This window comes from Lolium rigidum, chromosome 1 (assembly GCF_022539505.1).
Source record: "Lolium rigidum isolate FL_2022 chromosome 1, APGP_CSIRO_Lrig_0.1, whole genome shotgun sequence".
NCBI lineage: Eukaryota > Viridiplantae > Streptophyta > Magnoliopsida > Poales > Poaceae > Lolium > Lolium rigidum.
The window spans coordinates 58,368,561-58,389,181 of NC_061508.1; the positions used below are offsets into that span (position 1 = coordinate 58,368,561).

Genomic DNA, 20,621 nt, shown 5'->3' on the forward strand with positions numbered 1-20,621 from the left:
CGGTGTTCGGTGCCTCGAGCCTATCCCCGCTACACAGGGGACGTTCCGGGCACGTCAGACACAATGAAATGAGAGGCGAGGAGGCGCGGGCCCGATGCGTTAGCGGATCGGATGCTTAACCGCCGCCTACATAGCGACGGTGCAGTTGCTGGGAAGGGGAACCGTCGTATTGGCAACCACGTCGATCGACGCGCGAACCACCGGAATGCAGCGCAAACTCCACGGAAGAGCAACCGCCGCTCTCTTCGACTTCTGCGTCATCGTTCATCCGCGCTCAATAAGACCCCTACGTAGGCGCTTTCGGATCTACAACCGGCCGCCATTCATCCAAACCTCTCACGTTGAGCGACCTCTCTCAGCTTCCATCAGACACCGACAGCGAGGGCAAGCCTCCGGGATGGCGCCATTGGTGGGACAGAGTCGCGACGCCTAGCATCGATGATGATTCCCCGCCGCCGCTGGACAGCGCGGAGGAATGGGAAGCCGTGGAGGAGGAGGCGGAGGAGGAAGGGTCTAAGGAGGTGACGGCGGTGGCGGCCCGGGCGAAGGCGGAGGCGAAGGCCAAAGCGAAGGCCAAGGCTAAGGCGAAGGCGCAGCCGGAGAGCACCGTCGATGACGAGGAGGACACAAGTTCCTCCGACGCGTTGATCGACACCGCCTCTTCGGAAGAGGTGACGAGCAGGAAGCGCCACCCTGAGGACGACTAGGCGGGGCCATCAAAGAAAAAGTAGTATTTAAAAAAAATTATATGTAATTTGTTTATGACTTTCGAAGTTTTTATATGTAATTTTTTTATGTTGCACCGCTTTGAATTAGTATAGCAATATTAATATAGAGTTTTCTTCTATCTGTTACAATAAAAGTATAGTGTTTTAAAGTGGGGGCGCGTTTGGGGATGCGACTGGGGAGCGACGTCCCCCAAACGCAGATGAAGGAAACACGTCTACCAATCGATAAATTTGACGCCCTTTAAAAGCCGCTTTAGAGGACGCGGCTGGAGATGCTCTAAACAATGCACGAAGAGCTATTTCCCTGGTTGGACCGGGGGCAAGAGGGCATGGTTTGTGAGGAGTGGTACTATGATACAACCTTGACTTGTAATCATTTCAAAGTTGGTCAAGTTTTACAAAAAAAAATATCAACGCATAAAATACGAAATCAGTATCATTAGATACATCATGAAATATACTTCCATATGATATATATAGAATAATCATATTTATTGATAGATTTTTCTAAAATTTTAGTCAAACTTTTCTTGGCTTAACTTTCTAAAAAAATATATAAAGTGTATTGGAGTATCATCTATTGTACTCCTTCCATCTAAAAATAGATATTTTAACTTTACCTAGAGAGGGATGTATCTAAAACTAAATTGCATCTATTTTTAATAGAATAGAATAGGGGAAGCTCCTACAGTGTTTTTTACTAATAAGAACCCAAATCTGCATCCCTGAAGATTTGAATCTGGATGGCTGGGTTGTACATCCACTTTTCTAACCAAGTGAGCTAGGTTCACTTCTTAAGACACCTAATTTCGGATAGAGGGAGAAGTAATTATCATGTGCCTTTGCTTGTAAGCCCCTATGTACCCCCAACAGGCTCTTTGACTAGCACACCATTTCCTTTTATAAGTTGATCTACCTAAGCAGAAGCGAATTATAAAAGGAAAAATCGGTAATCATGAAAGATAGATTCTAGAATAGTCACAACTTTCAACAATTAATGAATTCCAACATGAGAGTCGTTGAACATAGCCTTCACATATGTTACAATTTCTTTTAGGTCATTGGCTCTTACGATCCTCTGCCATGCATAACCCATCCCGCGTTTACTAAACGCCAGCACCATTTATAGTCTTTAACCCTCCAAATCACCCTTATTCTTAGACCGACAAACTTTTGACCATCTAACCATACCGCCTTTAACCATTTTTTACTTCGCGAATAAAAAAACCTCCCCTCCGCTTTCTCAATGAAGGAATCATTCAAGTAAAACATTGATGCAGTCCAACCGATGGTCGATCGGATTGGGGATAAGTTGCCGACGTGGAAGGCATCCATGATGCCCAAAGCGGGACGCCTCTAATCCGCTCGGTGCTCGCTGCAATCCCTCTTCACCAACTTATGGTGCTTTCTCTAAACAAGAAGGCCCTTAAGCAGGTGTACAAGATTTTGCGCGGTTTCCTATGGGTGGGCAGGAAGGAGGTGAATGGTGGGCATTGCCATGTCAACTGGGACAGGGTGTGTAGGCCACTGTGCTACGGCGGTCTCGGTATCCCTGACCTCGCACGAACGGCCATCAGTCTTAGGACCCGTTGGGTGTGGAGGATGCGTACAGACCCCTTGCAACCTTGGCGCGGGCTTGATATGCAGTTCTCTAGGAACGAGCATGACATCTTCTTCGCCTCCACCATCATGGTGGTAGGTGATGGGTCCTCCGCTCTGTTCTGGGAGGATAGGTGGCTGGATGGGAAGTCAGTTGGGGAAGTAGCGCCTGACTTGTTGGCGTTGATTCCACGACGTCCCAGGAAGCGCCGTACGGTGGAACAGGCGCTTACCGAACGTAGTTGGATCACAGACATTGTGGGAGCCATGAGCCCTTTGGAACTCTGGCAGTACGTTCAGCTTTGGTCTAGGGTGCAGAGGGTGCAGTTGACGGATGTGCCAGACAAGCTTGTCTGGCGGTGGGCGACCGATGGCCAGTATTCTTCCAAGTCTTGCTACTACGCCCTCTTCCAAGGATCGTTAGTGTCAGGGTCTTGGGAGTTGAACTGGAAATCTTGGGCGCCACCCAGGGTGGTTCTTCATCTGGCTTGCTTGCCAAGACAGGTGTTGGACGGGTGAGAGGCTCGCGCGCCGTCGGTTACCTCATCGGCCGCGTTGCGTGTTCTGTGACCAGGTAGAGGAGACTATGTCACACATTCTTACTGGGTGTCCGTTCTCACGAACTATCTGGCATGAGGTCCTATCCTGGATTCGATCTACTGCCGGACCTCCCGTTGTTGAAGGGGATTTCGCGGAGAGGTGGTCGCTGGTGGTGCGAACCAACCCACGTCATATGCGCAAAGGAACCTCGTCGCTAGTTATGCTCACGGCATGGTGGCTCTGGAAGCATAGGAACGCGATTGTCTTCAACAACGAGCTGCCTTCGGTGGCCTCCCTAGTCGACACAATCAAAGTTGAGGCGAGATTATGGGCGGACGCGGGAGCACGAGAGCTACGTCAACTTCTCCCTTAGTTTTCTTGGGTTGAGTTGTATGACGTGGGTGTCAGTCCACTCTTTGGACTTGTAAATACAACTTCTTTTCTATCAATGCATCGAAACGCAAAGCTTTTTGCGTTTTCGCGAAAAAGTAAAACATTGACATATGACGCGTGAGAACACCCGAGAGGCTAGTACGTGTCTACTAAAATAGTTCTACTGGTAGAAGACATAAAAATTCCAACCCAAGCATCGAGTGTCTTAACTATTATGCCATCCAGGAAGTCCCAATCCAAAGTTTTCAAGGAGGTGTAACTCGCAGGAACCCCAAGATCCATCGTAGGAAATCTACCAATTTAACAATTGAACATATCCTCATACAAGAACGAAAACCTCACTTTCGGAAAAGTTTATATTAAGCTCCAACATAATTTTAAGAAGATAAAGCAAAAGTTTCAGATTCAATGCTTTTTGAGGATCATGCTCAAAACAAAGAGCCGTGTCATCAGCATATTGAAGCATCACAACACTTCTATCAATCAAATCAGAAGCTAACCCCAAAAGTAAATCCTTGGCCTGAGCACATAGCACCATTTTAGTCAAGCACTCACCAGACATAGTGTTTTGGATCATAGGTCCATATACACCTATTATGACAAATGCATTTAAAATGTATTTCTAAATGTCAAAATATGTTTGTGTACATCCAAACATGCTATGTTCGCACACAAAATTTTGAGTGAAAGAACATTTGTGTGGGCTGTTTTGCAGCAACGAAAAATATTTTTTTTACACAAGTCACATAAAATTTCATTTCTTCGTGAAACATTGTGTGCGTACGTAGAATGTCCGGATGCACAACCAAAAAATAATGTTTCTTTAACATTTTAAAATATGTTTTTAGCAGTGGCTGCATCTACACCTATGAGCCAAAATGAAATTTCCAGATTCACCTGCCAAATTAAAAGGAGTGGGAGAGACGGGTCCCCTTGCCAAGCCCTTTACAACTTTGAAAATAAGGACCCATCTCTCCATTTAATTTGACAGTGTGCCATTTTCCAAAGTTTGTCTTATCCCGGGACACCACACATCACTAAAACCATTCTTTTTCATGATAGCTCATAAGTAATTCCCAGTTTACCTTATCGTACGCTTTTTCAAAATGAATTTTTAACACAATACCACATTTCTTCCGCAAGGAGTTATGATGCATGATCTCATGTAAAGAATTAATTAATCCCATCCATGATATTTCTCCTTTTAACAAAAGCATTTTGTTGCGCACTAAAGAGCTTATCAGCATAGGGTTCTAATCTCAAAGTGAACGTCTTTTATATCTATGTGTATAAGTATCTAAGGAGACAAATTGGGCGATATTGCTGAATTTTATCAGCACCCGAGACTTCAGGAAGCAAGGTTATCATGCCATAATTCAATCTTTGCACATCAATAGTTCCGTTGAAAAAATAAGCGAACAAAAGCATGATATCATGTTGTGCAATGTGCCAAAAAAAATTATAGGATCCAATAAGGATATTATCAGGTCCTAGAACTCTATTAATATCCATCAAGAAAAGGGCATTTTTTTATTTCATCAGCAGAGAAAGGCCTAATAAATTTTCAATTACCACCCGCATTCCATTTTCATTACCACCCATAAATCATCGATAGTGTGAACTAGATTCCTAGGAGTCGGGCCAAAAAAGTTTTGGTAAAAGGATGTGGCATCATCAAGTAAATCTCTAGTCCCCTCGATATACACCTCACCATATTTTGAAGTATGAATTTTTTTTTTCGTTTTCCTACCATCCGTCGTAAGATGGAAATAGGAAGTGTTGTTATCTCCCTGTAACAACCACCTTTCATGTGATCTTTGCAACCAATAAATTCCTCATCGGCATACATATTATGCAACTCAACTAGGATTTCATATTTTGTTTCTTTCAAAAGTTTGAGGAGACAAAGCAAATAGTTCTGCTTCCACTTTCAAACACCCAAGTTCTTCTTTCAGAGCGGTTTTTCATTCTTTAATATGACCTTGAAGGCTAGAACCCCACCCTTTGCAATGCCTTTTAAACCTTTCTAGTTTAATATTAAGGATATCAATATGGTCAAAAGATGTCACAGATTTGTTCCAAATTTCATTAAATTTTTTCAAGGAAACCATCCTAATTTAACCAGGCCAAATAAAATTTAAATTCTCTACTTTTTGGAAGGTTACTATTATCACACCCGATACAAGCAACATCAGAACAATGATCCTACATATCATTAATTAATCTCATCGATTGAACCAAAGGGAAAATAGTTTCCCACTAGGTTACATCAACACCATGTCTAATCTTTCCAAAGTGGGAATAGCATGTCTATTGGACCAAGTAAAATTTTCACTAGATATATAAATTTCTCTCAAACCAAGAGTATGAATAATGTTATTAAAGATATCAGAGAAGTGAGACAAATGAGTATGCTTTTTTTCTCCCACATCCCCATTTACATTGAAATTCCACCAACTATATAAAGATTATCCACATAATTATAAAAGCTAGCAAGCTTAGACAGAAAAGCATATTTTCTATTATCATGAGCAACACCATACACAACCATTAAGGTCTACTTGCACTTTTCGTCACATCCCAGATCCATTCTCAAATTAAACTCACCAAGTTTATATGTTTGAACCTCTAAAGTTTCTTGTCTTACCCCACAGAGGATGCCACCAGATTTCCCTATAGAAGGGATCCAAAAAAAATACACCCTCATGATCATTTCTCCCAAAAAATACCCTGCATATGTTCATTTTTCATAGTTTCCACAAAAATAATAAAATCCAAAGCATGATCTTTATTAACTCGGTGAGGCGGGAAGACATGCCTTTCTTACTTGCCCCTCTACCATTTCAAATGAGACCTTTCAATTATATATATCTAGAGGGTTTCTAACTCTGCCATTTCTGCCAAGAGCATGGGCAGAAATGTCAGCCTTATTTTAACTCATCGTAAGAGGTCTAGAGGAAACCACACATTAATTTTTTCTCATTTTTTCCTATCTTTTCTAGACCTCACAACAGTAAATAACTCTTCATCATAATCTTTCTCCACATCACTAGAAGATAGCCAAGTTATACATAGAGGGGATACACCACTATTAATATTTTGAATATGCAAATTATCTCCAATATTACCAGAAGGATTAGCACACAAATTATCCCCAGCACACTCCATTTTTCTAATCAGATTTATGGATTCAAAATTATTAGCATGAACACTCACACCCATAAGAGAAACACGAGATACAATTTCCATATCAGACAAATCGGCAAAGGAGTTGACATCAACATCAAAATAGTGATTAGAATTACCTTCCATATTACTATTCCTGGTTACATTAATTCACGATCCAACATGTTCTCAAGATTGTTTTCCCATGTTCTACTGCTAAATCTAATATCTTCATTGTGAGGTCCACTCGCAGGAGATTGTCTCGTATTCATATCATTTTCAAGAACATGAGATTCAGTGGGATATTGTACCAAATTATCTAGGAGAACAATTAGGGGGAGAGGAATCAGTAGAATCCATTTCCTCTACCTGCAGCAAAGAGGGCCACACTTCCTTAGAAAAAGAGTGGTTGTAAGAAGATATGATTCTAGTGATAAGTGAAGGATGCACCTCAACCAAGAGAAATTCTCTGTTAACACGTGGAGTTGAAGCAGTAAACTTACAAGGAAATGACCATGCATTTTCTCTAGGAACACTAGCATAATATGTAAAAGGAACCATAGCATTGCTACCAATTACCCCCACATTATCGCCAACATGAATACATTTTCTCTCAGATACTCACTGCCTAGAGCACTGCCAACATCCACAAGTTGCACAATTGTAGCAGAAACAGGTTTGAGAACCCCCTCCCCCCCCTTCCTCAAACCAAACATTAGGTATATTTTCCTCCATATCAAAAAATTTACAGAATGGTTCTAAACAACTGATGATGATTCCATTAATTTTTTTCTTAGCTATTTGATCAATCAAAGGTTCCCGGTCATCTCCACTATAATCATCGGACTCATATTCGAACACAAAGTCTGGAGGGCTTTGATGAGTTCTTCCATGCCTATTGTTGGAGAAACTACCACCAGAAGAGATGAAGAGACCAAGTGGGCACAGAGAGCTAAAGTAAAAAATATTCAGGAGGGGGAAATAATACAAACTATTTTCACCTTATTGCAAATGGAAGCATCGTAAGAAGATAATTTTCCAACTAGAACAAGAAGAGGGCACTATTGTAGGGGATGAAAATCTCAAAGTATTTATTACGGAATATTACAAGAAACTCTTCGGTGCCCTGGAGGGGAAGCGACTCGGAAATCTTCATCAACTTCGACTTCACCAACACAACCAATTCCACTGCTAGAAGGGAGGTCTTCGCCAATCTATATGACGGTGTCACCTATCCTGAGCTCGATGAGAGCGCAAATACAACATACCCTCAGGTCTGCGTAATCACGACATCGGGTCGTGAGGTCGACGAAGATGAACAATCTGAGGCTTTCGACGATCTAGGCAACCCCTATGTCGATCCCGCAGATCTCACAAGAGGAACAGGAAACAAGTATGTGGGAGCTCAACCAAGAGAAAAGGTGCAACTACTACAAGAGGCGTGGGATACACCTACAAGAGCTGTAAACGACACAGAGCTGATGACTGATACGTCCAAAACGTATCTACTTTCCCGAACACTTTTGCTATTGTTTTGCCTCTAATTTGTGTATTTTGGATGCAACTAACACGGACTAACACTGTTTTCAGCAGAACTACTCTGGTGACTCGTTTTTGTGCAGAAATCCAACTTTCAGGAAAATCCTCGAAATTTATGCGAAAGGTCTTATTTTTCCAGAAGATTGACGGAGCCAGAAGGGCAAGCCAGGTGGAGGCCCAAGGGCCCCACACACTAGGCCGGCGCGGCCCAGGAGGGGGGCGCGCGGCCCTAGCGTGTGGCCCCCTCGGCCGGCCTCCGACGCCCTCCTTTGGACTACTTAACGCCTTCGACCTAAAAACGCACGGGGGTTAGAGGAAATCGCCAGAAACCATCCAGTACGCCGCCACCGTCGCGAAACTCCGTCTCGAGACCAGAAACTCCGTTCTGGCACTCCGCCGGGACGGGGAATTGGAGGAGATCATCGCCATCATCGCCACCGACGCCTCTCCATCGACCAGCCATGTTTCCCCCATCCATGTGTGAGTAATTCCCCCGCTGTAGGCTGAAGGGGATGGTAGGGATTGGATGAGATTGGTCATGCAATAGCATAAGATTGTTAGGGCATAGTGCCTACTGTCCGTAATTGGTACTTTTATGATATTGTTGCAACTTGTTATGCTTAACGCTTGTCACTAGGGCCCGAGTGCCATGATCTCAGATCTGAATATGTTATCTATTCATGATGATATTCATTGCTTTATGATCTTACCTGCAAGTTGTATACACGTATTGTTGTCCGGAACCCGAGGCCCCAAAGTGACAGAAATTGGGACAACCTAAGGGGAAGGCGGTGATATGAGGATCACATGTGTTCACGGAGTGTTAATGCTTTGCTCCGGTGCTCTATTAAAAGGAGTGCCTTAATTTCCAGTAGATTCCCTATAGGCCCGGCTGCCACCGGCTGGTAGGACAAAAGATGTTGTGCAAGTTTCTCATTGCGAGCACGTACGACTAAATATGGAACACATGCCTATTGATTGATTAGTACTTGGATACCGTTTTATTATTATCTGCAAATGCCCTGCTTGATTGTTACATGAGTTTCTCTCATCCATGCAACGCCCGTTCATCCATCCCTGTGCCTACAGTATTTTAATCATGTTGTTTACTATAATCACTATTGCTGTCTTTGTTACTCTGCTGATGTTATTTCACTACTGCTACTGCTATAAAGCTGTTACTCTCGATAAACTCTTGCGAGCAAGTCTCGTTTCCGAGTGCAGCTGAATTGACAACTCCGTTGTTAAGGCTTTCAAGTATTCTTTGTCTCCCCTTGTGTCGAATCAATAAATTGGGTTTTACTTCCCTCGAAGACTGTTGCGATCCCCTATACTTGTGGGTCATCAATGACCACACAAGCCTCGGCAGCAGCGCTACAAACATATCAATATTAACTCAGTCGTGGAACACGCGAGTTGGAGAAGCTGCAACGGAAACTTGATGAGAGAAAAGTTGCAGCAGACGCTTCTAGCAAGCGTAGAGCTAAATTGAGTGCGCACTCGAGTAATTCAGTAGATAACCACATAGATAGCCGCGGAAGAGCAAGATCTCGGATGGCGGGCATACTCGAAGTTGAGTGAGAAAATCTCGTCCAAAATCTCGACATGTCCTTTATGTCATAGATACGAGAAGGCATACAATCCCGAAAACGCCAGAGGCAGGATACATGGCAACACACACATATTTGATGGCAACTAGACCACCCCAAGGAGATCCTTGATACGTCTCAAACGTATTTATTATTTTTGATGCTCCATGCTTGTTTTACATAAATTCATATATGTTTTGCTCATACCTTATTGCACTTTTATATATTTTTGGCACTAACCTATTAACAAGATGCCACAGTGCCAGTTCCATGTTTTCTGCTATTTTTGTATTTCAGAAAAGTTGTACATGAATATTCTCGGAATTGGACGAAACAAAAGCCGAAGTCAATATTTTACCGTAACAAAGACAGAGTCCAGAGGGGAGTCGAAGGGGGCAGCAGGGCGGCCACACCTACCCTAGGCACTGCCTGGCCCGTGCCTAGGGGTGGTGTGGGCCACCCTGGCCTCCACCGACATAGCCCCTCTGCCTGTTTATTGACGATCTCGAGAAAACCCTGAATACCCGAGCCTCCATCCACGAAAAGTTCCGTCACGGCCGCCATTGCAGAACCCATCTCGGTGGGTTCTAAAGCTCTTCTATATCGCCATGCCCGCCTCCGATGTGATGCGTGAGTAGTTCATCCCTGGATTATGGGTCCATAGTAATAGCTAGATGGTTGTCTTCTCCAATTTGAGCCTCATGTTTAGATCTTGTGAGCTTCCCTACATGATCAAGATCATCCTTATGTAATGCTACATGTTGTGTTTGCTGGGATCCAATAAATATTGTATACTATGTTGAGGTCAATTATATATTCATGTCATATGTTATTTGTGATCTTGCATGCTCTCCGTTGCTAGTAGATACTCTGGCCAAGAAGATGCTTGCGACTCCAAGAGGGGGTATTTATGCTCGATAGTAGGTTCATACCTCTAGTTTTCTGGAAGAGTGACAATAACTTCTAAGATTGTAGATGTGTTGTTGCTACTAGGGAGAAAACAACAATGTTTTATCCGAGGGTAATTCTTTTGTTTACTTTTCACACATTGCTTAATGCGATAATCTGTTGCTTGCAACTCAATACTGGAAGGGGTTCGGACAAACCGAAAGGTGGATTATTAGTCATAGACGCAGTTGGATTACGGTCTATGTATTATGTTGTAATGCCCAAACGAATCTTATAGTAATCATCTTGTCATGTATGGTCGATATTCTGTCAATTGCCCAGCTGTAATTTGTTCACCTAGCATGCTATTTATCTTTATAAAGAGACACCTCTAGTGAACTGTGGACCCCGTTCCTTTTCTTTACACTGATAAATTCAACCACTGCAATCCTGCTCTATTTACTTACTACAAAGCTCTGTTCTCTTTTATTACTGCAAACATCTCTTTTCACTCGATACGGCTAATCCTTTGTGTTCAGCAAACCGGTGAGATTGACAACCTCACTGTAAGTTGGGGCAAAGTACTTTGGTTGTGTTGTGTGCAGGTTCCACGTTGTTGCTGACGCCGGTACTGCCCACTGCCACTAGTCAGCTAGCAACACCTTCAGAAGTCACTCCTTTCTCCTACTGGTCGATTAAACCTTGGTTTCGTACTGAGGGAAAACTTTTTGTTGTGCTCATCACACCTTCCTCTTGGGGTTTCCCAACCGCTTCCACAACAACCGCCACCAAGATTGTCTGGCGCCATCACCGGAGCACCATCAAGATTTTCTAGCGCCATTGCCGGGGAGAAAGAGGATTTCTGCAAGGGGAGTCTCTCATCTCCAATCTCTTTACTTTTTTATTGTTTTTCTTAGTTTATTTTATTTTGTCTTGTTTGCTTCTTTATATCAAAGCCACACAAAAATTAGTTTCTATTATAGTTGTTATTTGTATTGTTTAGTTTATTCCATGCTCACTTTCCACGTTGATGTTTCTTGTTTTTATTTTACTAGTTAGGCTTAATGGAAAACAACAACAAAATTAGAGAGCTCTATAGTATTTATCTTGAGTTAGGACATGAAGTGTTTGAAGAGTAAATTAAAAAACCTACGGAACTTTATTTGCATGCTAATGGCAATGTTATTAGTATAAATTCTTTGAACACCATTATTGCTAATGCTATGGAAAGTTCTAAGCTTGGGGAAGCTAGTTTTCATGAGAATGATCTTTTTTACTTCCCCCGCTTTAGAGGAGAAAATTTTCTATGATAATTACAATGATGAATATGATATTTTCAGTCCACCTACTATTGAGGAGAAAATTTATTATGATTACAATTTGTCTCCTATATCTGATGATTATGGTGATGAGAATAATAATGATAGTTATTTTGTTGAATTTGCTCCCACTACAATTAATAACAATTACTCTGCTTATGTGGAGAGTAATACTTATTTTATTTATGGTGATAAGAATGTTTTATGTGATAGTTATATTGTTGAGTTTATTCATGATGCTACTAAAAATTATTATGAGAGAGGAAAATTTGGGTGTAGAAGTTTTCATGGTACTAAAACACCTCTCTATATGCTGAAAGTTTTGAAGTCACTCTTGTTTTATCTTCTTATGTGTGTCCCATTATTCTTTGTGAATTTATTTGTATACAAGATTCCTATGCATAGGAAGCGGGTTAGACTTAAATGTTTCTTGAATTTTCGTCTTGATGCTTCTTCACTTGATAATACTTTATGCTCACTCTTTTTCTGCCCCTAGCTGAAAGGCGTTAAAGAAAAGCACTCTTGGGAGATAACCCATGTTTATTTACTGTAATTTTTCTTTTTATTAAGTCTTGGAAGTTATTACCCCTGTAATAACCTCTCCTTATCCCTTTTATTTCGTTTTTGTGCCAAGAATAGCCTCTAGTAGGAAGAAAGTAAGATTTGGGGAAGTTGCTATCCTGAAAACAGATTATGTGTTGTTACCATAAAAATTCGTAAAAATAGCCAGAGTTAAATTTGGAGCTGCCATTTTTTATGCATACAACCCAGGTTATTATCTAACTTTCGTTAATTGACCACTTTTCGAGATGAGCAAAAGAGGATTTTCTAAAGAATCGATCTTTACCTGTTGTTCTGTTTTGACAGATTTCTGCACTATTTGCATTTGCCTCTTAAACTCTTCTTTTTATTTCTTTCGATCAAAGAGATTTTTGAAAGGTTGCTACAGTATCTAATGCTTCAATAGTTGCTTCATATATGTTAGAACTGAACCCAAATGGATTTTTTCATTTTGATTGTACTAATGCTGCAAATAAATAATTGTGTGAAATTTTGTATGAAGGAAATTTTCAAGTGTAGGGAGAGAAAAATAATGTGATGAGATGAAGAATGGACAAAAGCTCAAGCTTGGGGATGCCCAGCATCCCAAGAAATATTCAAGAGGTACAAGCGTCAAAGCTTTGGGATGCCTTGGGCATCCCCTCTTCATCAACAAAACAACAGGTTATCTTTCTATGCGCTATATTTTTATTGCTTTGTACGCTATGTGTTGTTCTTGGAGCGTCTTTATTGTTATTTTTAGTTTAGTTTTTTGTTTGCTGTAGCATATGTTGGATCCCGGCACATTTATTTTGGAGAAAGACCCGCTCCGTTGTAATTGCATAGAAAGGTATAGTTTTCGCTGTTATTGTTCTGCGAGTGTTCTAGTTTTCTAGTACTGCGTTTAGCTCTTGTTCTTTCAGCTGAATTTTTTCAGAGCTCGTTAGTATTTCTTTATTTGTGTATGATTATATCTCTGCTCCATAATGTAGTTCATCTCTGAGAGTTATTTCAAATAAGTTGATTGGTGTTGGATACGAGTAAAAAGTTTCATGCATATACTGATGCAAAATGAAGTTTGTCTAGACTGTGGCATATTCGTTGGCATGTCATGTTGGATATTATTCTTGTCATATTCTTAGTATTTATTGTTGTAGCATAACTTTTTTCAAATGGATGAGAGTGCATAATGTGTCATTGAATGAATCATGTGTTGTTTCCATCATAAAAGCATAATATTGTGGTATTCTCCTTTGATGCTTTATTGGGTTGACTTGGCGCATGCTTATACCATGTTATGACTATAACCAGTCAACTAAAACCTCTATGACCATTTAGTTTTTGACTTGTAATATCACTTTATGCTTTGATTGATAATGTTTTCTCGCTATGCATGATTATGGTCATTATTGCTCTCTTAGTTGGTCGCTCCCAGTCTTTTGCTAGCCTTCGCCTGTGCTAAGCATGAACTCTACTCGTGCATCCAACCACCACAAAAACCAAAGTTTCCCAATTGTGTCCACCATATCTACCTAGTAGCATGATTGCTATTCCAAGTATATTCATCATATTTTTATCTTCCAAATTAAATTTTGGCATGAGAAAATTAGTCAGTAAAGCTCTCACGAACTTGATGGCACATTTACTTTCTTGCATTTAATAAACTTGATCATTGTGACTATCTTATGAAGTTTATATGTTTGCAAATTGCAAGTTGGGAGTTAGCATAACCATGCTTTCATGGGGAACGCTTTCAACATTGCACTTATTCATATTTAGTTGATGTAATGTTCTTTTGTTTATGGATGCCTAGCGGTGCGAAATAAAAGGGAAACTTGTAAGTCCATGGAGTTTGTATATGAGTTAGAGAAACGCATGGGCCGCTAATGTAATCCATGCATCATTCATGGTGGAAATTTACAGCAAACCATAGTGAGCATTCTATGAAGCATTTTCAATAAAAAGCTATACCCATAGTAAATAAAAAGATTTCTGAGATGCTCATTGTCTGTTTGTCTTGTCATTTTGGCATGGATTGCTCCAACAAGAGTACTTCCATATCATCGGGCAAGAGGTACCCCGTTGGCGGTTCTCGATGATACATGTATACTTACAATGACAAGAACTTATTTGGGACCTAAGTTGAGTAGCATGAGGTTTAGGTACTCATATTCAAGTGGCATGAGATTTTCAACTTGTGATTTGTCAAGCATATAGATCATATTTGCCTCACATTAACTTTAACCATTCAAGATGCTTATGATAGGGAAAATGAGAGCTCAAAGCTAATAAATACCATACTTTTTGGAAGGTTTATAAAACTTGTTAATCTTGCTTACTCTGCAAAGAGTCTTTCTTTGACTTTTATGTTGAGTCTTCATCTTCTTCTTTATGCACCGATTAAGAGAGCATAGTTGTCATTCTTAGTGCAATGTGCACAGTACCAACATTATTACTGATTGATTCATGATTGTGATATTGGTTGTTCTTAAATAAGTTTCATGATTCCAAGCCAACATTAATATTTATTGATTCATGATTGTGATACTATGGACCCCTCTACCATCATTCCAAGCCAAAAATTATTATTGATTCATGATTGTGATATTGCTTATTATTGATTGATTCAACAAAAAGGGGGAGATTGAAAGGGCATTTCTCCCACAATATAGTTTTGTGTGTTTGTTGTCGACATAAAGATATTTAACCGTGTTCTTATGTGTTCTAGAGAATATTTATATTAAGCATGTCACGGTGGCCGACCCTTAAAAAGTGAAATGAACAAGACGGTGCCTTGCAACTTTGTGGTGAAGTGTGCTCAAGATTATACTAGGGTTGGCTTGGAATGATGGTAGAGCGATCCACAGCAAAAGCCACTGTTGAGGAACTCCAGTTCGGAGACTCTGGCCTTTGTACACCGGAGACTCCGGCCTCCCTAGGCCAGAGACTCCGAAGAAGTCTCGGGACCTCCCAAATCGAGAAGCTGGCCCGTGTGCCTCACTCCCAGTATGGGGGTCCGGGAACTTGGTCGGGGACTTGACCGGAGACTCCAGGGCTTGGGGTAACACGCCGGAGACTCCGGTGTGTTTACACCGTAGACTCCGGTCCCGAATTCCTGCAACGGTTACATTTGGTGTGGGGGTATAAATAGCACCCTTCTTCTTCATTGAGAGGTTGCGGCTTCTACTCTCTCTCCTCCATTGTTCCAAAGCTCAAAACTCATAGATCTCCCACCCTAGCCACTCAAACTTGTTGATCTCTTGGGAATCAAGGAATAACCCTAGATCTACACTTCCACCAAAGGGTTTTGAGTATCCCACTTGTTTGTAGAAGATTCATGTTGTGAAACCCTAGCTTTGTGAGAAGTCGCCCTCGGAGCTTGCTTTGTGTTGTAAAAGCTCCATGGTCAATTATTGGGAGCCTCCAATTGAGTTGTGGATGCGTGCTCTAACCTTGGTGTAAAGGTCCCAGTTGCGACCTTAAGGCAACCGGTTAGTGGAGCATGAGCTAGGTCTTCGTGGATGTGCTCACGGGAGAATAGGGTGAGGCATGTGTGGCACTGATAGGATTTGTGGCATTGATAGGCCTTCGTGGCACCACACCACTCCAACGTAGACGTACTTACCTTTACAAGGAAGGAACTATAGGAATCATACCCTTGTGTCTCGGCGTGCTCCACCTAGGTTACTTATATCCTTTACCGCACTTTAATACTTGTATCTTATGTATTGTATTGCTTGCATCTTGTCATAGGTAAATTCACATAGTTGCCTAGAGAATTTTCCTTTTGTTTAAAATTTTATTAAGCACCTATTCACACCCCCTCTAGGTGACATACGATCCTTTCATCATGAAAGTAGAAGAACCCCCAGGATTCTTAAAACAACACATGATATCAACATGATCCAGGGCATAATAGTTTGAAAAATATGTCTAACGTGCCTAAGTTTCCCACACTTCTCGCACCAAATGGGAGGGCATTGATCAGTAAAATGACTCTTACCATGACAATTGGATCCACATTCTCCAAAGGATTTCAAGGAGGAGCAACATGATTCGTGGATGCTCTTGGATCAGTAGCCTTCGCGTGATCAGCAGCATCATTTTTCCGCTCTCATTTCCTCCAAGCCTGGTTTTCTCGAGCAGCAACCACGACATCCCACCGTTCGTGATCCCCTTGCAGAGCATGTGAACCTACATTAGATGAATTCTGACCCGGTCCTCTTATTGATGATGCCACAATTATAATGAAAATGGCCCCCTCCGTCCCGCATAAGATCCAACATATGAGGAGGGAGGCGTGAACTAGGAGAAGCAGCATCAACTTGAGCAAACGAGCGAGGATCACCAAGTGCTTTTCTAGGCCACCGGTCATATGAATCAACTGGGTAAGGAGGTGGAACCCTAGATCTCTCCCATAAGTGGCTGAAGAGGTAGTCTAGGTTTGGACACTATGGAGTGGAGGAGGAAGAATTATCCTCGAGATCTGGCGCGCAAGGGATATGAGAATAAGATGCGACACATATACCTTCTCTCATCTACACCGTCGTCGACTCTGTCACCGTAACAGCCGCAACCCGCTAGGTCTGTGAAGTAAACTCATTTGCTTTGGTGGGGCCGATGCCGAGGATACCTGTCGCCATCGATGGAAACAGCACTATGTGGTGCCCCATGCAAAAAGTGGGAGCATAATCCCCCCATGGCCCAGTGTCGGCTCACTCGTCGAGGAATCGATACCTAACGAAGATGTGATCATAGACGGAGATCCACGCCACCGATAAATGCGGAAGAAGCTTAATCTAGAAGCTCGCTTCCGACCAATTCAAGAGGAATTGGCAGGATTTTTGATGAAGGAAGACCTCCATCCTAAAGGAGAACACTATTTCGAGGACGAAGAACTCCTAATTTGATAAATTGTATATGGAAACTTGTTTGAAGTTGTTCTTGTATATGGTCACCCGAGACTGAATATTATATATTCCTCTTGAATTGTTCTTGTTTTTGAAATTTCAAACTTGTTTGAAATTGTATATTCATATGCATACGTGTATATAGTAGCGTACAATATGTGTACTAAAACTTCTTTGAAATTAAAATAAAACACAAAATAAAATATAAAAGAAATAAAACACAACAAATTAAAAAGAAACCAGATTTAGGGGGGCTAAAACCCTAAACCTGCGGAGACCTTTAGTCGCGGTTGGCCAAGGTCCTCCGCCCCGACGGACGCCTGACGCCCATGTGGTTGGGCATTTAGTCGCGATTCGTAAGCAACCGTGACTAAATTCCGCTGATGGAAATGGAGGAGATGACCATAAAGTATAGTTCTCAAAAACAAATAGTGATAGATCAAGAGAAGACAATAAGAATGTGATGCATGGGCGAAGGAAGCATGAGGAATGGAGTGCATTATATTTGGCGATTCCCTCACCTCAATTAATCCGCACAAGGAGCCGTACGAAGAACAGTCCTCTACAATTCGAGTCTGCGTTTGTGGGCATGAAGGGGACAGTTGGATCAACTTGATCCAAGGACGTCCAGAGCGCAAGCAGAATTTTCTCATTCCCGGAACTAATAATAACAACCAAAATATGTGGGACCATGGGGAGAGCCGGGTAGATAGATAGAGAGAGAGAAATACAAATATTTTTTTATCAAACTTATACTCCCAAGTAGGACAGTGGCTCAAGTCCCCCATCATCTTCAGTATTGAGACTTTTGAGAGAGACGGAATAGAGGCGGAGGGGGGGAGGGAGGGGACGGGGTATAAATTTTGGGCAAGTGTGGCGTTCTCATTCGGTAGTGGCGCTGGCCTCACAAGCAAGTCACAGCCATATAGAGGAGATCATTCACACCCAGGAAAGGGAATCCAGCATCAAAGCGAAGCAAGCAAGAGAGAGCGGCGCCGAGCTCTAGCTAGCTAGCTACCAGCTAGTGCCAAGATTCTCGATCGATTGCCGCCGACTGCTACAGAAGCTCGGCTTGACTAGTTAGCTTGTGTTCTCACCTCCGTGCTGCTGGTGCGCGCCGGCGGCGGCAATGGAGGAGCAGCTGAGCCCGGTGGCCGTGACGCACCTGCTGCAGCACACGCTCCGGAGCCTCTGCACCAGCGACGCCTCGCAGTGGGTGTACGCCGTCTTCTGGCGCATCCTCCCCAGGAACTACCCTCCCCCAAAGTGAGACCCTCTCTGTTTCGTTGTTTCTTCCCTAAACTTCCATCTCTCCAACATGCACCTTGTAACAAGTGTAAGCCACGGCCATCTATGCGCTAATGCTGCAGCTTCTTTGACGATTAACTTGCTGCTCAATCTGCTCTTGTTGAACAGATGGGATCTCCCAGGTGTGGCCTATGACAGGAGCAGAGGAAACAGGAGGAACTGGTAAACACAAAAACACATGGGAAGTAGCAAGTTTGTAGCTGCGCCTGAGACTTATTACTGCCTTGGGGTTTTGGTTTCTTGCTTTCACCCAGGATCCTGGCATGGGAGGACGGGTTCTGCAACTTCGCGGCCACCTCTGCTGCCGCCTGCGGCCAGGAGGGAGCAGCTTCTGTGGCGTACGCGGAGTGCGAGGCTGCGGCGGCGGCGCAGCAGGAGCTGAAGCAGAACCTGCAGCCCGAGCTCTTCTTCAAGATGTCCCACGACATCTACAACTACGGCGAAGGGTGAGTAGACTGCTCTCTAGTCTACAGTTGGTAGAAAAAAGAAGATTGCCTAGCTAAGCAGGTGATCGGGCGCACCTGATCGGATGATGATGACGACGATTGAATTTAATTAGGTTTCCCTGTTGTTGGTCGCTGCAGGCTGATAGGGAAAGTGGCGGCGGACCACAGCCACAAGTGGGTTTTCAAGGAGCCCCCGGAGCAGGAGACCAACCTCATCTCCTCCTGGAACAACCCTGCCGACTCCGTAAGCTGCATGCTAACCCTCACTCAGACAGACAGGCTTCTTTTTACTGTGCTAATGCGGTTCCTGGTTCTTAATTAATCACCACTGGGACACTAACTAATCATGCGACAATATGCTTGCAGCAACCGAGGACATGGGAGGCTCAGTTCCAGTCTGGAATCCAGGTACGTCCCTTCGAGCTATCTAGGCCAGACCTCTCTGATCTAGTCTCTGCCTTGACAAATCGCAATCGCCGGTCTTTCGATCAAAAGCTCTGCCTTGCTCCATCACCCTCTGCCTCGCCTGCCGAGCCACTGATGAGTGGTTCTTTTCATTGCCCTCATTCCCATTCTCTTGTGCGTGCAGACCATCGCCCTGATCGCTGTCAGGGAAGGCGTCGTGCAGCTCGGCTCCATGAAAAAGGTGCAGCGCTGCTCCTTCCTTTACTAATTGGTTCGTGGCTGTGGCTCGAACACGACTGCCACCTTGCGTGGGAGCCAAGCTGTGCATGCATGCTGCACGAGTGAGTAATCATGATGTGCAGAGCTTGTTTTGTTTGATCGGTCGATGGTGGTGCAGGTGGCGGAGGACCTGAGCTACGTGGTGACGCTGCGGCGCAAGTTCGGGTACCTGGAGAGCATCCCGGGGGTGCTGCTGCCGCACCCCTCGTCGGCGGGCGTGTTCCCGGACGTCGCCGCCGGGCCGTGGCCGGGCATGGGCATGATGCCGCCCATGCCGCCGCCGGACATGTACATGGACCCCTACGGCGCACCGGTCCCCGGGCCGGCGTCCATGCACATCATGCCGTCCATGAGCAGCCTCGAGGCGCTGCTCTCCAAGCTGCCGTCCGTCGTGCCGCAGCAACCGCTGCCGCCGCAGCAGCCGGGGTCCATGGCTGCGTCGGCGGTCGCGGCCAAGGAGGAGGAGCTGGAGGAGGAGGACTACGCGCAGTGCGGACACGGCGGCATGGACGTGTCGATGTCGATGCCCGCAACGAGCAACGGCGGCGAGAGCACGAGCGCGAGCGCCGCTGCCGCCGCGACGGCTGCCATGTCGTCCTACTTCGTCGACGTGGGCGGGAAGCCCGGCGAGGACGGATTCTAGCTAGTCAGACCTTCACTGCTCGTCGTCGTCCTTGTCCTCGTGATGTCCTCGATCTCTAGGGAGGCTAGTGTAAAATTAATTAATTAATCCATCATATTCCAGGGTCAATCATCATCTAGTTAACCCAAATCATTTGCTTGTACAGTGGCTCGCGCTACTAATTGTGTCGTAGGCCCGTCGGCCGGACTCGGACTGGATCTGGCCGTACGCTGCTACAACCTACTGCTAGTACAAAATAGCGGTGGTGCTAGTGGTGGTATGCATATGATTGGGATTTGTCACATTTCCGCATGTGTATTTCGAGCTGACACCTGAGGAAGGAAAGGACAC

The 20,621-nt window shown here is 43.6% G+C and overlaps 1 protein-coding gene across 1 annotated transcript; it reads left to right on the forward strand.

Moving 5' to 3' along the window:
- The first annotated feature begins 18,119 nt into the window (after window positions 1-18,119).
- Window positions 18,120-20,344, forward strand: LOC124673705 (protein RICE SALT SENSITIVE 3-like). Its single transcript, XM_047209737.1, has 7 exons — window positions 18,120-18,476; window positions 18,627-18,680; window positions 18,773-18,964; window positions 19,103-19,208; window positions 19,331-19,372; window positions 19,554-19,610; window positions 19,767-20,344. The coding sequence occupies exons 1-7, from the start codon at window positions 18,340-18,342 to the stop codon at window positions 20,289-20,291; spliced, it is 1,113 nt and encodes a 370-aa protein (XP_047065693.1). The 5' UTR covers window positions 18,120-18,339; the 3' UTR covers window positions 20,292-20,344.
- Window positions 20,345-20,621: the final 277 nt, after the last annotated feature.